Raw genomic sequence first — 22807 nt, forward strand, 5'->3', positions numbered from 1 at the left:
ATTCTTTTAATAACAAGATCTGAAAAACAAAGAAAGCTGGTGAAAGAAATCTTCTAATAGGTATGGTTCTATATCAATCTGCTTGTTGATATTCATAAACCCATGTAATGTACTATCACATAATAGATAAAATTTTTATTTTGTTAATCTGATTTTAAATTTTTCTTCCTAGAAAATAGAACGATGGTATCTATGGGAACCTACAGGATCTCAGATCGTTTTTCTTTGATGTGGAAAAATATTTTAACTTTTCTTTGATAGTTGTAGATGAGGTGCCTGGAATATAATTCATCATTTTGTTTCAGGAGTATCAGAGGAGTAAAGACTTGGTTATAAAGTATACTGGCACGAAGAAGAATAAAAGAGAATAGAAAGCAAGCAACTTTTTCATGAATTTTTTTTTTCCCTCATTGGGAGGAAAAAAAAAATCTAATGCAAAGATTGATAATGTTAGTTCAGCAACAGCATTAGCTTATCTTACTACCAGACTTTCCACTGTAAAAATCTTATCAGCAATATTCATGATGTGTATTATGATTTAGCTGGGAATGTAGATAAGGTTGGTATAGAGATACGATCTCAGGTTCTGTTTAGCTGATGAGATGACAAAAATAAAAGCACCAAGTTTTCCCTGATTTTCTTGCAGAGATCTTCAAGTATTATGGGGGGAGAGGTAAAAACATTACACTAAATATTTTGCTTGATGTACATAATTTATTCAGAATATTTAAATGATCTCTTATGTTGGTTACTTTTCAAAATATATAATGCATGAATGTTTTGAAACTTGATTTCATAGATGTTTACAGAACAATGTTTGGTTGAATAAAGCTAACTTTGTTTCTTTTTCTGGAACTTCAACATTTCTTCCTCTTCTGGGAATTTTTGGGGTGTTATTTTATGTATCATTAATGTAACCTGCTTTTCTTCTCTCCTAACAAAGCTCAAACACTCTATATTCCACTCTCTATTCTACATGCATTCATTTAAAAAAATAATAATGCTTTTTAATGCTAAGATGCTAATGAGAAAATAGGTGCTTTTGAAACTATTGAAGCAAAAAAGGTTAACTTTGCTGTGAAGTATTGGTTTCTCTCTAACTAAATATTGAGTAAATAGAAATATGCTTAAAGAAAAGGGCAAGCTGACCTGAACTGCAAGGAACATATTTTATTTCTTCCCTCACTGTCAGAATGTATCACACATGTCATGAATATAAATCTGAGTAGACCCAGGTCCAAAGTCTCTTATTAATAAGATGCTTATTCACCTTCACCAGTTTGTTTCTTTGCTAACCCTGTGCAAATCAAAAGGGGAAAACCCCAGATTATACAAGAGAGATCGCTGCACGTTAATCTCACTTAAATTAAGTCAGAAACTCTAGAGACTTCCCTAATTCTGTTTAAATTAAGGGCCTAGGCTTGGAAAACACATTTCTAATACATATGTGTCTGGGGCACAGGAAAGAGAATAAAAGTAAGAGAGTTTGATGTAAACAAATGATCGAATTGAAAAATGTAAACATTCATAATCTTTTTATTTCAATGTAGATTTATTTCTTCCCACGTCTTACCTTGCCCTGCTAATTACTTTTGCACTAAAGCTACTAAATCCATTTCCGTTTCATTATTTTTTTAAACTATCAGTTTCAAGCTTTCTTGCTTTATATTTTGATCATTTACTTAGAATGCTATTTTTCTATAAAGACCTAACATTATTAAAAATATTACGTTGTAGCTAATTATATTTCTTTGTGACATTTTGACTGTCATAGGAATTACAAGAGTAAGAGTCATATGATTTTGACTTCATAGCTGAGAAGCATGATGGTATTTGATATTAATAATAGCTACAACAAACACAGGTGTTTACATGTCCCCCCCTTGTAATCATTTTGAACTGCTCTATTTTTCAATCAATATAGAGCTGCATTATGCAAGTAGCATGATCTGTGCTATTTATTTCTCTACTAACATTGATTATGGGGATGATAAAATAATTGTGCAGTCTTACATTTTACCATGACCATGTAAACGTCAATAGTGCAGATAGGAGGCTGAGGCAAACGTTCTCCTTTTTCTAATAAATCAGGAATTTCTCGGGTTGGAATTCCATCATAAGGTTTTCCTCCAAAAGTCATCAGTTCCCATATAGTAACTCCTAAAGTAGAAATCAAATGATTATATAAGCATATTAACAGTACACTTTCAACACAGCAACAACACAGTGGCAAAATAATTCTCACCAAAGGCAATCAAAAATGTTTAAAGAAATATTGTATAAGAATTCCTAGGGACCAGCAGTTAGTGTAATGGCTATGTTGCTGGATTCCCACATAGTCAACTGTAGTCTGAGTCTCGGACCCAGTGGTTTAAACTCAGGCAGGACGCATGTGCGTGTGTGCCCAAGATCCAGAGAGGAGAATGGAGGAAGAGGGATTGTGCTGGGGCCATCCCCCCTGGGGGGGATGATTTCTCTCTCTCTCTCTCTTTGTCTTTTGGTGAGTGCACACACCCTCCCCCCCAAAAAAGAACCCCTATATCTGCTATAAGACCCCAATGCCAAATATTCATGAAATAATTTAAGTCTTTTATTTTTGTCTTGGATTTTTTAATGGATAGCAGAGACAATTTAGAGTCAATGTAGAATCTGCTTCTTAATACTGCTTATAAATAATGCTAACATTTGCTGATCCACGGTACATTTCATGACATCACATTATAGCCCATAAAATAATTAATTTATTTTATGCCTACATATTCAGTATAAATAAATATGACTGCACATAAAATTTGGTATCAACTAATTCTGAGACGAGCATCTTTGCTCTAAAAGCCTTGTGAGGCACACTGCTGCACAGTGCTGGAACCATACAAGAAAGACCTAGGTTGGGATCCCAGATCTACTGAACACGCCAGGCTGCTGGGCACACCCATGACCCTGGCTGGCAAGAGGGCTGGGGGAAAGATAACAGCAGAAGACACTATTAAGTGTAACTCTCAGAAGAAACAAACAGGTAAATAAAGCCTTAAAAAGGTAAGCTGGGGTTCAAGAATGATTATCTTATGTTATGGGAACGATTTATCACTCTCTTTTTTAAAAAAAAGAAAACAAGTGGAATAAAACATTTGTTTCTTTAGCACAGACGAGAGAGCCTGAGTAAGGAATGGTCTGCATTTAAGATACAATACATGTGATGTGAGCAGCCATGAAAGGGAAGTAAATCAAGAATAGTTTATTCTTCAAGTAATGACAACTTTCTTGAATCACTAGGACAATAATTTCCTCTGAAAATGCAAATACCCTAAATGTTAATGTGTAAGCAGCTAGTTTTGATAATAATAATGATTCTTTTTAAAGCAATACTGTATACACTATGGATCTCTTTTTTATAATACGATAATTAAAATGAAAGCTGCTTAAAAAATTCATGATACTGGGAATAAAACCATTATACTTCCTTTTTATATTATGTTAGTATATGACAAGATCATTTTCTTTTTATATTAACAAATACCTAGTTTTAGTAGAAAATAGTGTATACCCTCTTTTAAAGTTATATTCTTAAGGATAAGGATTTTTAAGTTCAAAAATAGTTGAGTTGGCACAAGAGTATTACAAAGTGAATTTTGATTGATGAATATATGTAGAAATGTTGTAATATAAAAATCCATTAACTAGGATGTTTTCTTTGCCACTGTCATTTGTAATGAATTAAATATTCACTCTGAAGTCTTTTACAACATTTTCTCATAATAAAAATATAAAGCTAAAAGTACATGTGAACACCAAATTATCCATATTTATTTTGTTAATATTTACATTATATGAATTTTTTTAAAGAATCAGCTATTTAATTTTATTATTTTTATTATTTTTAAAAATTTGCTATAAGACATGTACACTCACCAAAAAGAGACAGAGAGAGAAAGAGAGAGAGAGAGAGAGAGAAAGTGAGAAGACAAGCCACCAGGTGTGGGATGCAAACCACAGTCAGCCATATGGAAGTACAGTGCCTTAAACACTTGCTGGCCCCATTGTATACTAATATAATGTAAACATATAACTATTGCCACACCTGGTTGGTTTTTTTTAAATCCTTAATTTTGCATATTAAGAATGACCTCATAGATCAATGATAAAACTCAATATTCAAGCAAGCTGGAGCAAATGTCCAGTGGATTACTGTCCATTTTTCATTATTCAGTCAAAGTAATAGAATGTATATTTAATGAGAACATTTATTAACTTATGCAAACAGTTACAAAAGACAGAACAGATGCTCTCACATCTTTATAAGGACTTCAATATAAGCAAGATACGAGGACCATCAGATGGCATGGTGGTTAAGGTGCTGGACACTGCCACATGGCCAACCATCATTCAAGTCCCTGACCTGATGGCTTCCTTTTTCACTTTCCCTCCCTCTTTCTTTCTCTATCTCTCTGTGTGTATCTCTCTCTGGTCAAATTGAATTAAATACATGAATAAATAAAATTTAAAAATATATGAGCAAGATACAAAGCAATTATAAATCAATATGATGGAAAATATGATCTAAACACAAAAACAAAAGTCAAGGCATCAAAATTCCCATTTCTGATGATAATAACTCAATTACTTCTTTGTGAGGAGTGATAACAAAATAACGTTAAATAAGAGTGGCTTAATGTAAAAGGACTATCTCAGAATAACTCAATCAGAAACTACCTTAAAACTAACATTTCAGTTTCATCATCTGAAGAAATATACCATAGTTGATGCATATTTATTTTTATAAAAATAAAGATATACTTTAGTGTTAAGTTTCCATAAAGATGCATTTCAAGGACCAGCAGATGGCATAACAGTTACCTCACTGGACTCCCACATATCTGATTATGGTTCAAGTCTCAGGCCTGGTGGCTTGAAAATCAGCAGGCTTTGTGTATGTGTGTGTGTGTGTGTGTGTGTGTGTGTGTGTGTGTGTGTGCTCAAGATCCTGTGAGAAAAATGAAGAAGAAACTATGGCATAGCCATCCCCCCTAGGTGGTTATTTCTCACTTTCCCTCTCACTGTCCCTGTCTCTGTCTCTCTCCTTCTTCCTCTTGCACACACACACACACACACACACACTCCTTTCACTATCTCGGTCTCTTTCTCTAGCTGGTGAGCACAAACACCCTAAGGCAAAAACCTCTTAAAAAAAAGATGTATTGTAAACAAGACTATCTAGCATTCATTGCCTTTTATTCCTTTTGCAAATAATTATAATATATAATAAAAAGCTTAAAAAGCTTTATAAACATCTATTTATTTCTACTGGAAAACTTCTGGAATTTTGCAACTCAACATGAAGAAATATTATATAGCCAGTGTTAACAAGATTTTTTCCAAAAGACAAATTTACAATTAATTTGACTATTCTGTCAATATTTATATACACGCCCACATTATTTATTTATTTATTGTGAGGTCACTTAAAATTTGTCTCCAAGCATATTGCCATCTAATTCATAGAAAATTAAGTAGGAAAAAAATGGAAAGAAAAAAGTACACATAAGCAAAAAAAAAAAAATACAACTAAGCTGAAACTTAAGTAAAATAAACTGTACCATATTTTTAAATCCTACCACTGTCTTTTTTTACTTAAATGGGCTTTGCCCTTTTTATTTTTAAGAAATACTAGCTTTATAAGATATATTTAAAAACTTAAATTGTAAGAATTGAGTTAAACACAATGAAATAAATGCTATAACCATAAATATCACTCTTATCCAGTTCATATTATTCACTTTTTTTACATTTATATTACATTTTCTATTATACATTCAATCGCATCATTTAGCTTACAAAGTATTTGAATACGTGAACATTTCTCTCTAGTCTAGTTGATAAAACCATAAATTATCTTCAACAGATAATACCACATCTCTTTGTCCCATTAATGCTTTGCCTCCCTATTTTTCTTCTAAATATCCTTCCTCAGACCCTACTCTTTCACATACACTTTATCTGATATTTACGTACATATACTGTGTTTCTATATCCTTTAGTCCATCAGTTTCAGTATATATTCGGTATATATTAAGTAGGTACATAAAATGTCTCTCCTTCATAACCTGGTTTGATTCACTCAGAAGTAAATCTTCCATATTCTTCCACTTTCTGTCAAAAGCCAGGGTTTTGCTGTTTTTTATGGCTGAATAGTATTCCATAGAGTATATGTGCCACAGTTTTTCTATCCATTCGTCTGTTTGTGGGCATTTGGGATGGTTCCATGACTTAGCAATTGTGAATAGTGCCACAATAAACATGGACGTGCAAGCACTTTTCCGATGAAGAATTCTTCTGTCCTTCGGGTAGATACCAAGGAGTGGGATTGCTGGATCATATGGTAGTTTTATTTGTAGATTTTTTGAAGAATCTCTAAATTGTTCTCCACAGTGGCTGGACCATTTTACATTCCCATCAGTAGAGTAGTGTAAGAGAGTTTCCCTTTCACCACACCGCCACCAGCACTTATCTTTTTTTTTTATTTTTATTTTTTATCTTAGCCATTCTGACTGGGATAAGGTGGTATCTCATTGTTGTTTAGATCTGCATTTCCCTTACAATGAGAAATCTTGAGCATTTTTTCATATGTCTTTTAGCTATTCCTATGTCATCTTTAGAGAGTGGCTTTTTCTACTCATTCTCCCATCTTTTAATAGGATTGATCATCTTTTTTTAGAACAGCTGTTTGAGGTCCTTGTGATTTCTGTTTATCAGTCCCTTATCTGACAAATATATTTCACAAAATATTATCCCATTCTGAGGGCTATCGATTCACACTAATTACTGTGTCTTTTGCCATGCAGAAACTTCTTAGTCTGCTGTAACCCTACTTGTCTATTTTGGAGATTTGGGATTATTGACTGTGCTTTGGGCGTCTTATTTAAGAAGTCTTTGCCTACCTCAATGTCTCTCAGAGTTTCCTTAGTGTTTTCCAGGAACAGTTTTATAGTTTGAGGTCTTAGATTTAGATCTTTAATCCACCTTGACTTGATTTTTGTCAAAGGTGAGAGGTAGGGGTTCAGATTCATCTTTGTGCAAGTGGAAATCCAGTTTTTCCAGCACCATTTGCTGAAGAGGTTTTCTTTTTCCCACTGGATTGACTGGTACCCCTTGTCAAAAATCAGTTGACTGTATATTTTGGAATTTATTTCTGGGGACTTATGCTGTTCCACTAGTCCATTTATCTGTTTCTGTGCCAGTACCATGCTGTTTTGATTACCACAGCTTTGTAGTATATTTTTGGGTCAGGCAGTGAGATGCCTCACACTCCACTTTTGTGCAGAATTGCCTTGGCAATATGGGGTCTTTTATTATTCCAGACAAACTTTATAATTGTCTTTTCTAGATCTGTGAAGCATAAACTTTATGTATTATTCACTCTTGATCTCAGTTACTGTAAAAATAGTTTGTAAATTAAAATCAAAGTCATTGGGACCAACAGTTGGTGCAATGGCTATGTCGCTTTACACTCATGTAGTCAACCATGGTTCGAGTCCAGGACCTGGTGGCTTAAACCCACGCTGGGCACGTGTACGTGCATGCCCAAGATCCTGAGAGGAGACTGGAGGAGAAGGGATTGTGGCATGGCCTTCTCCCATGGGGGAGTGATTTCTCACTTTCTATCTCTCTGTCTGTCTCTGTCTTTCTGGCAAGAGCATGTGCCCTACAGCAAAACTCTCTCCAAATAAAAAAATCAAGTTATAATTTAGCTGTCTGCTCTTATCTCAGCCCTGAGGCCCATCATTCTCACTTATTACTTTCAGTAATTGTCCAAAAATTTAGCATTCATGTAATTCAGAGTTATTTTTCTTTCCTTTCTTTTCTTTTTATTCTTTTTTTTTTTTTAATTTTTATATAGGGCATTTGCACTTGTCTGACAGAGAGAGAGGAAAAGTGAGAAAACACTCCCAATGTGGGATGGGCATGCTACAATCCTTCTCCTCCATTTCTCCTCTCAGGATTTGGGGCACATGTGTTCACACACATGCCCAGCATGTTTTCTAAGCCATAGGGTCCAGAACTGGAACTATGTAGCTGGCCATGTAGCACCCAGCCACCTTAACTCCCACACTACTGACTGCCTTAAGATTTATTTTTTTCAGAGTTCTGTTTGTTTGTTTGTTTGTTTTTTTAATTAAGGCCATGAGATTCTCTAAAATCGTCCTAAAATTAAAATGAGCTTTATTTTTTTCTGTCAAAATTGTCCTAGGGCTAAATTGTGGAATGGCAGTAAAATCGGATGCTCTGTTTGGCTGGCTCACATTAGAAGGTTCAGGGTTTATGTCTGGAGACCTCCCTAAGTTTATTGGGCATGTACTTGCCCATGATCAAGGGCTGACTGAAGCTGAGGTTTGCTCATAGTGTCAAGACCCTGCTGTGTGTGCTGTTTCTCTGTCTTTGTCACTCACAGGTATGATGAATAAACTTTAAAATAATGATCAATTCCAACCACAATGAGCTATTATCTCACACCTGTTAAAATGGCATTATTGAAAGGATTAACAATAACCATTTAAGATGATGCAGAGAAAAGCGAACTCCTACCCATTGTTACTGAAAATGTAACCCGGTATAGATAGCCATTGTGGGAAGTAGTATGGAGATTTCTCAGTAAAGTAAAGCAGAACCACCATATTCCCCAATGATTCTACTTCTGAGTATATATCCAAAGGAACTTGAATCAGTATATGGAAGGGATATCTCCACTCACATGTTCATTGCAGCATGATTCACAGTAACCCAATTATAGAAACAATGCAGGTGTCTACCAGCAGATTATGGAATAAGGAAAATGTGGTATGTATACACAATGGAGTACTATTCAGATTTCAAAAGGGGGAAGTCATGCCATCTGTGACAACACAGCTGAATTTGGAGGACACTGTGCTAAGTGAATAGGCCAACACAGAAAGACCAGCACTGTGTGATCTCATATGTGATATCTAATAAAGCTGAACTTTTAGAAGTAGAGAGTAGAATGACAGTTAACAGAGACTAGTGTTGAAGTTGGGGAAGGAGAAATAGGGAATATTGTTAAAAGAGTACAAAGTTCCAGATGGGTAGATAGGTTTGAAATTTATGGTACAGTTAGGTAACTATATTCACTAATAATTTATTATTTATTTCAAAACAACCAAGAAAGTAAATTTAAAATGACTCCTAAAAATTGATACATGAGCAAGGTGATAAAAATGTTAATTATCTAGATTTGCCTATGCCACCATTGTGAACGTATATCAAACACCACATAGTGCCTTATAAATGTATACAGTTATGACTTGTTAATAAAATAAAATCAGAAAAGTTGCTTTCCAAACTAGACACTAAAGTAGACAAATTAGCAGATAGTGTAATTAATAAATTATAGTTTTTATAGTTTAAAACTATAAAGTTTAAAACTGTAGTTTAAAGAACCAGGAAATAAGAAAAAAGGCAGATAACAATGCTATTTAAAGTGTTTTGCTTTTTAGTCAAGAAGCAAAGAGTTAATTTAAGAAATGAGGCATATAAATACATGCTTCTTTTTACATATAAAGTTTGCTTGTTTATGGTTTTCATATGAAACAGACATACACACACACATTCCCAACAGGAGTTTCATCCAGCCTGTATCATGGATACGCCTGTGTGTGCCAGTATGTTCAGAGAGGTCTCGGGATGTGATCCCATGACTTTCTCCATGTGGATCTCATTACGTTATTGCTGTGCTACCGCCTGGCCCATAAACAGATACTTCAAGCACAATAAAATGATTTTTTAAGTTACTAGAGTTCAGTGCTTGGGGTCAATGAAGAGAGACAGAGAGAAAGGGAAAGTGAAAAAGCACATCCCATGAGGGATAGTCATGCCACAATTCCTTCTCCTCCATTTCTCGTTTTGGAATTTGGGGAATGAATGCACATATACCTGGTGTGTTTTTCAAGTTGATGGGTCTGGGACTCAAATCTCACATTTGGCTAGTTGGGTTCCATATGCCTTAACCACCATGCCATTGGCTACCCCACTATAAAATAATTTTACATGATATTTTACATGAGCTTACTGTGTTTATTTTTGCCTTTAAAGCTTTAATTCACATGGGAAGATTTATTTACCATAGCTCCAGACGTCACTCTGATGGGTGAATTTCCTGTAATGTATACACTCCAGAGCCATCCACTTAATAGGCATCTATAGAGAAATAAGAAGTGAAAGTTTCATGATTATATACAAGTTATTTCTGTTTTTATTTCCTAAATATGTCTCTTTTTTTTCCCTTTTTGTTTTTATTTTTGGAGAGGTTTTTGCTATAGGGCAAGTTGCTTGCCAGATGGACAGAGATAGAGAGACAGAAAGCAAGAAATCACCCCCCCAGGGGGGATGATCACGCCGCAATCCCTTCTCCTCCATTCTCCTCTTGGGATCATGGGCACGCACGTACACACACCCGGAGTGAGCTTAAACCACTGAGTCCAGGACTCAAACCGTGATTGACTATGTGGGAGTCCAGCAACATAGCCATTACACTAACTGCTGGTCCCCTAAATATGTCTCTTGACTGGCCTCGATTATATATTTTTATTGTGTGAGTGTGTGTATATATATATACACACAGATAAGTAGGTTATTTTTCAATCTTGGGAACATGTAAATCAAAATTTATAAAATTCATAAAGTAAATTCGCCTAAAATTGTGTTATATTATTCTAACAAGCTTTATAGACAGTTAAAATAATAAAATAAGGATAACTTTCTACACTTCTTAATGTTTGATAAGTTACTAGTTAATATTATGACTCACAGTAGCACATTTAGACATCTAACACATATGCTTCTAAAACAGTGTTCATATCATATTTTTTCCCAATAAATGAGATTTCTTACATTTTTATTTATCCTTTTTCACTCTCAGACACATTTTGGGGTCACCAGTACAGTTGACTCTTTTTACACTTATTTCCTCCTTTCTCCTCTCTAATTTGGTCACTAAATTGCTTAAAAACAGGAATTCCAAAGTTAGTTTTGCTTTGTTCCCCAGTCACAAATGACCTCTCTCATCTTACTTAGCCAGTATTGAAAATATGTACCATTTTCAAAATAGGAACTATATGAAAGAATGTGAGTGGATCAGCACAAATCCATCATCACTACGAGAAAAACAAGTCAGCCACCATACCCTGCTGATGATGGGTCAGCAGAATGAGTTTCAACTACGAAGGGCAGCTTAATATTGCTGGGGATATAATTAGATTCTATGGAATAAAGATAAACACTTCTACTTTGCAGTTGAAAGCTTAAAACGAAATAGGCCTTTGAAATCATGAGGTTGGCTGCTCACCAAGGTGACATCAAGGTAACTCTATGACAGAATCATGGTATTCACTGAAAGGGAACAGAAGACACATTGAAAGTAATTTCCCTATGGGCAAGGAGTTAGCAGACTTTATGGACTACGGACATTGTGTTAAAGAAGTAAGTTTAAATCACAGGTGGCTTGATAAAGACTTAATGGTTACCAGGCATTTAAAGCTATAATGAATCTTGCTTTAGACAAATCCTACAGCTGTATGTTCTTAAGACAAGCGAAGTCATGTGATTTATAGACTTCTCCTTCTGTGCAATCTTGTAGTGAATTTCAAATCCGTGGGCTCAAACTACTACAATTCGATGGTGAACAGGAAAATAGGCAAGAAAAAAAAAGTGAGATGATTCCTCAAAACTGAAGATGTGTGTGTGTGTGTGTGTGTGTTTAATTTTACATTACTTTGTCATGTGTAGATTTTAATATTGACAGTTACACAAGTTTAAGATAAAATCAATGTGAAACATTTGGAAGTCTATCATTATAAATTTTTCCAATACATATTCAGATGACCTATGACAAATGAAGTATATAATAATATTTATATGACATGTATGTAACTCCCATTAACATAAACTGATAGGATGACATAGTTTAGATGGCATTTGCTTATTTCACTTGGTTTGTCTGAACCTAGGTTTCCCTAAGCCAAGCTAGAGGAACCTCTCTATAAAGACTATCTTAATTGATTAGCCAAGAATGGAAAGTTATATAGAGTGTTAATAAACAAATGAGAGTTGAACTGAGAATATATGTGGAGGAAGAAAAGCAGGAACACAGTTTTAAGGCAGGGGCTGCGACCAAAGAATCAGAAAAGTTAGACAAAGCAGTGGTTGTATTCAGGCCTCTGGGATATAGTGGTCTATATTCCAGTGGAAGGAGTCAGGTAATAAATAACGTAGGAAATTATACACGTAATAAAGCTAAAACAAAATGAACAAAAATAAGAAGAAGCCATTGTATGGGTAGGGGGTGCATTAGAAGTTAAATTAGGTGGTCAACCTTTCAAAGAGTTACAGTTCCCTAGTAGTAACCAAGCTTCTCTCTAATCCATGAGAGAGAAGTAGTATATCTGTAAGAGTTCATCTTATGCTCTTACGGTCAATGGGACAATTCCCAAGGCAAGTATTAAAATTTAATTTCTGGAGTTTTTAAAAGATCTACCCACTTGTCTTCAAGAGAACTACATGAAGATTCATAAGCATCACCTTGTGTTAGCTACCTCTAAGAAATGGAAGGGGCTTATTGATTCTATATTTTTGGATCCCTGGCAAAAGAAAAGGCAAATTATACTATTGAAGTTGTATAGATTCCTAAACCTTAGATTTATTTATTTCTTTCTTTAAAATATAAGAAGACAAAAGATGTAACAATAGGCTTTCAAGCAATGCTGTTATAAAAAAGATACCTACCTTTCCTCCATCAGCATTATACTCTTTTTCATCTCCTTCCAAAAGTCTGGCTAGTCCAAAATCTGTGATTTTCACATGGTTTGGAGATTTCACCAAGACATTACGGGCTGCCAAATCCCGATGAACAAGTCGTCTTTCTTCCAGGTACATCATTCCCTAAAAAACAGCAAATTACCCAATCACAATTAAGTAATGCTTAGGGTTTTCCATATCCTAAAAAAAAAAAAAAAAAAAAATTCAGGCTTAGTTGAAAGTACTTAATTTCTTTAAGTGAAGCCAGAATACTGAAACATTTTCAAGATTAGAGAAAATCTAGGGGCAAAAAAAGAAGGGAGCAAACCAAATTTTTTTTCTTTTTTGTCTTTTTCCCCTAAAGCCCTACTAAAAAATTAAAAAAAAAAAAAAAGAATTACCAGTATATGAGCTAAATGTTAGCACATTTTTCCCTCAGAGACTTGATATCCAGTTGCAAACACTTTTATTAGTAAGATGTGCAGGTGTCTTAGTAAATAAGCTTACATATACTAGGATTGACCCACATATTCCTAATCATTTCTTTCCCAATAACTTACGCTTCATGTTATGCTCTCCCTACATATTCCAAACAATCTATCCATAATTTAAAAAATATTTCCCTTGAAGTTTATGGTGCTAAAATCACCATAATAGATTCTATTGAGTCTGAAGGATTATATTACTCTTACTAATTAAGCACAGAACTAAGTATACTCTAGGGGCATTAAAAGCCTGTAATTTTTTAAAAGGCTTCTATGACACCGTAGTCATTATAAGAACCCACATATGAAATGACCCTCAAATTAGTCTTTTATACAAATTAGTCTTATAAACACACGCCAAATACACACACATGCAAATATAACATATACAGTAACATCCAAATTCAGGGAAAAAATCAATGTAAGTAATAATAAGTTTACTAATTATACTTCAACAGTAGGGAAATTAAAAGTTGTTACTTTCCTTAACTACAAAGTTGATATAAAATCAATAAAAGAAACTCAGAGGTCTCAATTAGATTAGACTGAATATATTTTTGTTAAAGAGTTAGGGTAAATTCTTTTTTTTTTTTTTTAGAGGTTTTCGCTATAGGGCACGTGCGCTCGCCAGACAGACAGAGAGAGACATAGAGACAGAAAACGAGAAATCACCCCCCAGGGGGATGGTCACGCCGCAATCCCTTCTCCTCCATTCTCCTCTCGGGATCTTGGGCACGCACACACATACGCCAGGTGTGAGTTTTAAGCCACCAGGTCCGGGACACGAACCGTGGTCGACTATGTGGGAGTCCAGTGACATAGCCATTACGCTAACTGCTGGTTCCCAGGGTAAATTCTATATTTGACAATTTCAGGGTAGAAAAAGCTATCACTTAACAACAGATCAGAATTATTATAAAATGGTCCAAGCATACTCTAATGCCAATTGCAAATCAATGCAGTTGGCAGTTCACATTACGACTGCAGGACTTTGAAGGATTAATAGTTTCTGATATCAAAACAAAATCTGTAGAAAACAGACACATAAATCACACAGGTCAAAAAATTATGAACTATATACCCAGTGTAGTGTAGAGAGAAAATGACTTCAAACAGCGTCATGAGCCAAATTCCATGTATAAATGCCCATTAAATACAACCAGGGGAGATTCTGCCTGAGATGGTCCGATCAGTCAGCAGCCAGTTGACACCACAATATTAGTGTTTTCTGAAATCACCCCACGACTGAGATTGATTGGACTTTTGCCCTCCTTCTTAAACAGTTTTTGGATTGAGTACATCAAGCTGGAAAGCCCTAGAATAAGATGATTCTCAGGATATATAGCCCTTATATGACTTAAAAGATAAAAAATAAGAAATAACAAGCTGATTGCCCTAGAGATTAAGTATTTTCACACCTCCCCAAATAATTTTGTCTCTGTTAGAAATCACTGTAAAAACATTCATCATTCTCTTTCTTATCGCCTTCATATAGGAATATGAACAGTGTATTGGCAACAGGTTAATATTCAGCTCTGCAGGATTACAGTGCTGAACACTGTGCTAGACACTGGAGAAAGAAAAAGGAGTAGTAGAGGTCTGTGCATTAAAGCATGGTTGAAGGTAATTAATCCAGTGAGCAGACAGGGAACAAAAACTTGAATGGATTGATGATGTACATGTGAGGCAGTTAAGGAAAACCATATTCTGAGGACCTATTATAGTATGGCCTAGTATGTGCAGGAGACATGAGACTTCAGAGAGGTACCAAGACCTAAGTGAAAGTTGAAAATGTCAACCAATTAGACAGGGTGAAGGTAAAAACTGCAGGCAGAGAACAGGCACAGGGCATCAGTAACATGGTGCACTTGGACGATGTACTTCTGTGTTTCTGAAGAATAATATATGAGGTAGGAGCATGGTTGAGTAGTAAGACTGAAAAAGGTAGAAAAGGCCAAATTCAAGAATGCCCCTTTATGTATCATAGCTGAGATTTGGACTTTTATATTTTATGTAGTATACAATGTGATGATGTAGAAGCTGTTTTTAAAAGGAGAATGAAATGGTTATCATTGGACTCTTGGAAGCATCATTCTAGTGCAGCAGAGAGAATGAACTGGCTCTAAGTGTAGCTAAAGGCAGGACCCACTGCCACAATACAGAAGAAAGGTGATGAGGGCATGAAATAAAGGTTACCGACTGGCAGGTCATGAGCTATAACACATCTGTTTTTCAGATTTTGTTCAGCTTCCACACTGGGCAGAGGTTTCTCATTTGCTGTAACTGAATACCAATTGTACCTATTGAGGGCATCTGTTTTCAGCTTTCTAAGATCCCAGAATTCACAATTACTTCCCATGAATTCTGCTTTTATCATCTATGTAAATTATCTGGCTCCTACCTGCATGAGTATCGGATGCTTCAACTAAACTAGGTCAGAAGAAGAATTGCAGAGAAAATAATTTCAAGGTATGTTTTTAAAGCAAAATAACTATTCTGGTAATAATTTGAATAATGAAGAAGAGTAAATTAAGAATGATTCTGTTTTCTGACTTTTAGATATAATTAAGGTGGATAATGATTCTTTGAACTAAATACCATTCTATTGAAAATATCACTTACGTATTTCTTTTATTTATTTATTAGATTTTTTTTTTTTTTTGGGTAAGAGGGCATGTTTGCTCATTGAAGAGAAACAGAGACAGAAAGAGAAGAATGAGAAATCATTCCCCTGGGGAATGTCCAAGCCACCTCTCCTCCATTCTCTTTGGATTTTGGATATGCAAGCATATGCACCTGGTGTGATGTTTTGTTTTTGTTTTATTTTTTATTATTTTCATAATCTTGTTTATATTACATTGAATCACATATAACTTTTATAGTGTATTACATTTCTTTTTTCCAGAAGGAATACCATTCACATCAGTCAATACAGAAACATTAAAATCCCCATCATCATCCAATAGCTTTTCATTTTTTCCAGATTATTATTATTATTCCAGTTATTTTTTAAACATTCAATCACTATTTATCATTTTGCTTATAAAAAGACTTTACCCAACATGAAATACTTCTCAGACCTGTCCAGTTGAGAATACTATATACATCATCATCAACAGGTAAAAAAACTATAACTGAATCCCAATAATGTCATGGTGGTTTTCAAGCTGCTGACTCTGGGACTCGAAAGGCGGAGTTAGCCATGCAGGATTCAGCCCCTTAACCACCACGCCACCTGCTGGCCCACTTATATATTTCTTAAACAGAGGCAGAAATAGTAAACTATTCTGAGTTTACTATTACTAATAGTAAATTCACATTACCAAGAAAACCTAAGACTCTGCTCTGGTCTGAAAGCTTGTGCCTAGCCCAAATTCATATGTTGAAATCCTAAACCCCAGGGTGATGGTATTAGGAGGTGGAGGCTTTAGGAAGATGATTAGGTTGAGAACACAGAGCTTTGTGGGTGGTATTAATGACATTGGAAAGAGAGACCTCAGAGAAATACCATGTGAGATTATAGCAGCTATAAACAACTGGAAAGTGAGTCCTCATCAGACACCAAATTTGCCAGCACCTTAATCTTGGGCTTCCTAGCCTCCAGAGGTGGGAAATAGATTTCTGCTGTTTATAAACCACTTCATTTTTTGTATTTTGTTACAGCAGCCCAAGTAGACTCAGACATTCTAATGGCAAATTCTACAGTACAAGCAAAACCTCAGCACTGCAAAAGTTCCTTGATATTCTATATACAAAGCTTCAGCAGATGATAGACTATCCAGAACCTTTGTGCTATTTGTCCAGAAAATGTCTTTTCTTCAAAATAATGATAAATCATTTCAGGAAACCAGGTGATAATCTCTATATAGTTTTCTTGGCCCACTTGGCCATCCATCATTAAAATCAATAAAAACAGTTATCTATATAATTGCCAAATGATCAAAGTACATCTGTATGATGGTTTTGTAACTATAAAAATATCATTGAGCAGATGTATACTTTCACAGCACTAATTATGACTGCCATCTTAGTCCTATTTTCACACCCTGAATTTGAGTGTTGAATCACCTATAGATTGCTCACAACAGGTTTCTCCACATCACAGTCATTAAGATAGGATTTTCTTACTGGAAGATCTCATTAGAGTCACATTCTCTGCTAGATTCTTTCAAAATGAAATCACTCTTCAAATTAGAGTATGATGAAATTAAGGAGTAAGACAGTTCTTATAAATAACAGTGACAATAATAACTGGATGAAGTCCCCTAGAAGTTTAAAAGTGAATAAAGAAGAGTTGTTTATTGCAATAGAAAGATGCTGCATTGATTGGAAAGTAAACATTATACTCTGCTCTGTTACAATTGTCCTGGCCTGCCAATGCCAACTTCAGTAAAGTACATTATAGGAATACTAACAGTTACAATATCCACAACTAATGTTAATCTGGTCCTGAGAATCCAGAAGGTATTAAAATAAAGCTTCAACATTAGTTTAACAATCATATGGGATGCATACTGTTTATTTTGTTTTAAATATGAGAAACCAAGACTAAGAATAGTCAAGTTATTTACTTCAAGTCATCTAGCTAATGAGTAGTAGAAATAGGATTTGATCCCTTACTGTGAAACTCTAAGTCTACACATTTAACCCTATCCTATGTCTTGATGGGTCATAGGGTCATCTGGACATGTAAAATTAATGTAAAGTCACATTGCTTGAAAAGATCCTAGTTTGGGACAGCCCCTTATCATAGTGGTTAAGAGGAACAGATCACACAGTTCACCAGTATTTGAATCCTATCCCCAGGGACTTCAAAAACACACTGAGCTTGGGTGCATGTATATCCAAACTCTCAACAGGATAGAAAAATGAAGGAGAAGGAACAGCAGTACAACCACACCCCATGCAAAAGGGGCATTTTCGCTTTCTCTTACTGACAAGTGCACATGTTCCTTGGAAATGAAAAGGAACAAATAAAAAGATCCTAGTACTTTCACCGAAAAAATTAGTAGTATATATTTTTCTGAATTTCAGGGGATAGTATAGATGATTGATATTTTCTAATTTATATTTAAAATACAGCTAAATGATACAGCCTTTTACAATTTAGTAGGAATTGTAACTGTGTAATTTGGAGACTCCATTCTCACTTTTGCCACAGAATTTTTGGCACAGTGGAGTGTGGATTCAGCAGTAAATTGTCTCGTTCAAACCCAGCTCTGCTATGTTCTAGCTGTGACTCTGGGCAAGTTATTTAAACTCCGTCATCACTTTCCTCTCTCTTAATGTGCATAGTAGATTGTAGCGCACAAGTTTAAATGAGCACAATAGCACCTTCCCAGTATTAAATAAATCAGTATATGTAAGGCACTTAAATAGTAACTAGCAGATAGTAAGCACTGAACATGAAAACGTTTATTACTACTTCACAGATAGATATCAACCATCATAGAATCAATAAGAATTACTTACTCTTATTGATTTAAATAGCCCATTTCAGAAAAATCTCTGATTCTCAGCAAATATATCAAATGTTCAATGTTTGCAAATACTGATATTTATATCTATAACCAACTCATCATAAATACTGTATGAATACAAATTTAAGAATTATTAACATTTGAATTATTATTTTAATAATACTTCACCTAATGTTGCTGTCATACAAGAAGAAAGAAAAATTTTAGAATATATTATGTTTATCTCAAATACAGTGTTCTTTGTTGAAAATGAAAATTATAGTATTATCCTTGATTTGACTGTCACACCCTGCACACATACTTTGAAAATGAATGCTGTGCCCCTGAAAGATATACAACAATTAACTATAATTAAGAAATCACAAAATAAAATAGAAAATAGTTCCGCATTCTCCATAAATATATCACAGATTCAGCAAACTGGTGAAGACAAAGGTCTTATTTGTACAAGGTAGATCTAAAAGAATGGGCTAGCCAGTGGTGTGTAGTTAAGACACGTGGTTAACAGTACAGTTCAAGTCTGAAACCCAGTCACTTAGAAAAACCACACTGGGCAAGTGTGTATGTGCACCCAAAATTCTGAAAGGAGGGAGAAATGGAAGAGAGGGTATAATAATGTGACCATCCCCTATGGGTCTTTCTTCTTCTCTCTTTCTCTTAATCTCTCTGGTGAGCACCTATACCCTCTGGTAAATTAAAAATAAATAAATAAATGTCTTCAATGATCCAGAATGTTTTACATGGGTTAATACAATACTAGATTTGCTACGTCAAATTGTCCATCAGTTATAACAAACACAGCACAGAGAGAAGTTTTTGGTAGTTATATTTTAGGGGCATGTTGTCTACTTTATGAAACAAGTGCTGTCAATCTAATTTCATTCAAACTATTTAGAATTTATCACCGCTGGGGCTAGCAATGGTCATGGAGGTTAAGGTAGATGGATCCCACATGGCTGATTGTGTGGTTCTAGTACCAGACTCAAGAATTTAAAGCATTCCCAGCATCTATGCATGCATTTCCAAAATCTGAGAGGAGACTGAAGGAGAAGGAATTGTGACATGGCCGTCCCTCCTAACAGGTGCTTTCTTACCTTCCCTCTCTCTATGGTGAGCACACACACTCTAGAGCAAACTTATAAAATAAAATGAAAAAAATACCTTACCATTCATTACCTAAACTATTTCTAATTTTACTATTTTCCATAGCTGCTCTGTATGTCACAGTAAGTTTTCAAAGAATCCTTGCTTATTTTATGTTTCATTCCTATCTTTTAAAATATGCATCACAGTAAACACAAACTTTCTAGAGAAAGTAAAATTTTACTCTTGATTTTTAGAAATGCACTTTGATTTTTAAAAAAGAAAAATCTAAGTAAAATGTTATTAGAATTGAATTTAAAGTTTTAATTTCTAGTTAGAATTGACTCATAGGGACCAGCAGTTGGCATAATGGCTATGTCACTGTTCTCCCACATAGTCGATGACAGTTCAAGTCCTGGATCCAGTGGCTTTAACTCACGCCGGGCACGTGTGTGTGCATGCCCCAAGATCCTGAGAGGAGAAACAAACTGTGAGAAGGGATTGTGGTGTGACCAACTCCCCTGGGGGTGATTTCTCACTTTCTATCTCTCTGTCTTTCTGGCGAGCACACGTGCCCTATAGCAAAAACCTTTCCAAAAAAAAAAAAAAAATAGAAAGAAAGAAAAAAAATAATTGACTCATATAAACTGTTTTATGAAAATAAATCATTGAATTTTTAAATTTTAAAATATTGGTATCATATACCTGGCAATCTGGCAATGACTTTCTTCTTCTTCTTCTTTTTTTTTTTTTTAATTTTCTGCTATAGGGTGTGTCTGCTCAGTGTAGAGAGACAGAGATAGAGAAAGATAGTGAAAAGGGAAGGGAGAAATCACTTCTCGGGAGGAAGACCACACTTCAATCCCTTCTTCTCTATTTTCCTTTTGGAATTTTTGGCACACTGGCACAGGGGTATTCCTCAAGCCATTGAGTCTGGGATTTGAACAGTGCAGTCAGGTGTATGGGATCCAGCCGCCCTAACCTCTATACCATATGTTGGCTCCTCTTTTGAATCTTAAGATATTTAATCACAACAATCTAGCAAGAACAGAATTATTAGGACCAGCTGATGACAGAAAGCTTATGTCACTGGACTCTCATGTAGTTGACTGCAGTTTGAGTCTCAGACCTGGCAGTTTCAAACTCACACAGGCATGTGTGCATGCATGCTCAAAACCCCAAGAGGAGAATGAAGGAGAAGGGATTGTGGCATGGACCTTCCTATTGAGGGTGAGTTCTTGCTTTTTTTCTCTCTGTCTCTCTGGCAAGCACATGAAGCCTCTAGTAACTATCTCTCTCATAAACAAAAACAAAACCAAAAACAATGACAACAAAAAAGAAACAGAATTATTATTACTATATTACTACTGTGTTTTAAATCCATGTGAAAATGTATTCTGTCGGGGAACCAGCAGTTAGCATAATGGCTATGTTGCTGGACTCCCACGTAGTCAACCGCAGTTCGTGTCCCGGACCCGGTGGCTTAAAACTCACGCCGGGCGTGTGTGCGTGCGTGCCCAAGATCCCGAGAGGAGAATGGAGGAGAAGGGATTGCGGCGTGACCATCCCCCCTGGGGGGTGATTTCTCGCTTTCTGTCTCTATGTCTCTCTCTGTCTGTCTGGCGAGCGCACGCGCCCTACAGTGAAAATCTCTCAAAAAAAAAAAAATGTATTCTGTCAAGCTACAGGCAGCTAAAGGAAGTCGAGAGAGAGAGGACTATTTCTGACAATAAATATTTGCTTCTCACTTACTGGACATGTGACAATACTATTAAATACATGTGTGGAGCTAAAAATTTCAAGCTGCAGTTAACTCTCACAGGCATTAATCTCTGGAGTACATAAGAGTACAAGAATATAGTTTTTGTGTTTTCATTCTAATAACATCGAGCTTTCATAGTAACAGGAAGCTTCAGGAAATCTAGCTTCAAATAAAAAAATCTCTCCACTTTTCTTCCTTTCTTTCTAAAAGCAATTCTATCCCCGAAAGAGGGGAAAATCCAACAATAATGCTTACTAGTGTTAGGGCTAAATATATGTGCATGTTCAAAAAAAGAAAAGGATCTTCTTGGATGAAGTAACTGATTTTATCCAAATAATACATGAAAGGATCCTAAAGGAGGTCTGTAATTAAATCAACTGAGAAGTCATTTCAACCAGCAGAAGCAGGTTCTTGGCAAAGCAGAAAGAACACGGAACTGAGTGTTGTGAGAAAGAAGTCCTGGACATATGGCTAACTAGCTTTATGGCCACAGGTACTCATTTCACCTCTGCTATAAAAGAGACGGATTGGCCTAAATGATCTGAGGATATCTCTAGCTTTAAATTTTTATTCCACGATAGACAGAACTGTAAAATATATCTATTTGAAATATTAAATTGTGGGGCAATAGGAGACACAGAGAACAGTAAAGAGGTAGAGTAGATGACTCCCTTCAAATGTTTAGTGAGAGCCATGAATACATTTTAGGAAGTCATTATAGTGCACTTTACGTTTAAGACATCAGACTCTAGAAATAAATCCTGGCTACTGAGTAGATATGTGACCTTGGTCAATGTATACAACATTTGTATGTTTCACTTTCCTTATCTATTAAATGGAGATCATAATATTGGGTCATCCAAAAAGTCGTGATGTGTTTTTCTATGCAAAAATGAGTCAAGACTTCCAACAACCCAATAGGATATCTACCCTGAGGATTGTCTTGCCTTTTCAATGGCTTAATGTTGTAAACACATAAAACATTCAGTATTCTAGGATACTATGTATCTTTTAAATAAATAAATAACTCCAGATTCATCCTTCTATTGCAGATATAACTTCGCCACTGTAAGAAAACAAAAAGTCAGCCAATTGATACCTCTTGCTTAATAGCACTGTTGGGTATAGTAACTTCAGTTTCTCATTCTACTTGTTCCTGAACGTCCTTCCTATAATTTTGCTCAGAGGAGGATAAG

The 22807-nt window shown here is 35.3% G+C and overlaps 1 protein-coding gene across 1 annotated transcript in view; it reads right to left on the reverse strand.

Moving 5' to 3' along the window:
* The window catches only part of ERBB4 (erb-b2 receptor tyrosine kinase 4), a 1304701-nt gene that overhangs the window by 45078 nt on the left and 1236816 nt on the right, over positions 1–22807 (reverse strand). Inside the window, exons 21-23 of the mRNA XM_006140094.3 lie at positions 12790–12945; positions 10131–10206; positions 2014–2160 (exon numbers count right to left, since the gene is read on the reverse strand). Of these exons, the coding sequence (XP_006140156.1) occupies positions 2014–2160; positions 10131–10206; positions 12790–12945 (379 nt within the window). The remainder of the gene's footprint in view (positions 1–2013; positions 2161–10130; positions 10207–12789; positions 12946–22807) is intronic.

The sequence above is a fragment of the Tupaia chinensis genome, unplaced genomic scaffold (assembly GCF_000334495.1).
Source record: "Tupaia chinensis unplaced genomic scaffold, TupChi_1.0 Scaffold000018_1, whole genome shotgun sequence".
Taxonomy (NCBI): Eukaryota; Metazoa; Chordata; class Mammalia; order Scandentia; family Tupaiidae; genus Tupaia; species Tupaia belangeri.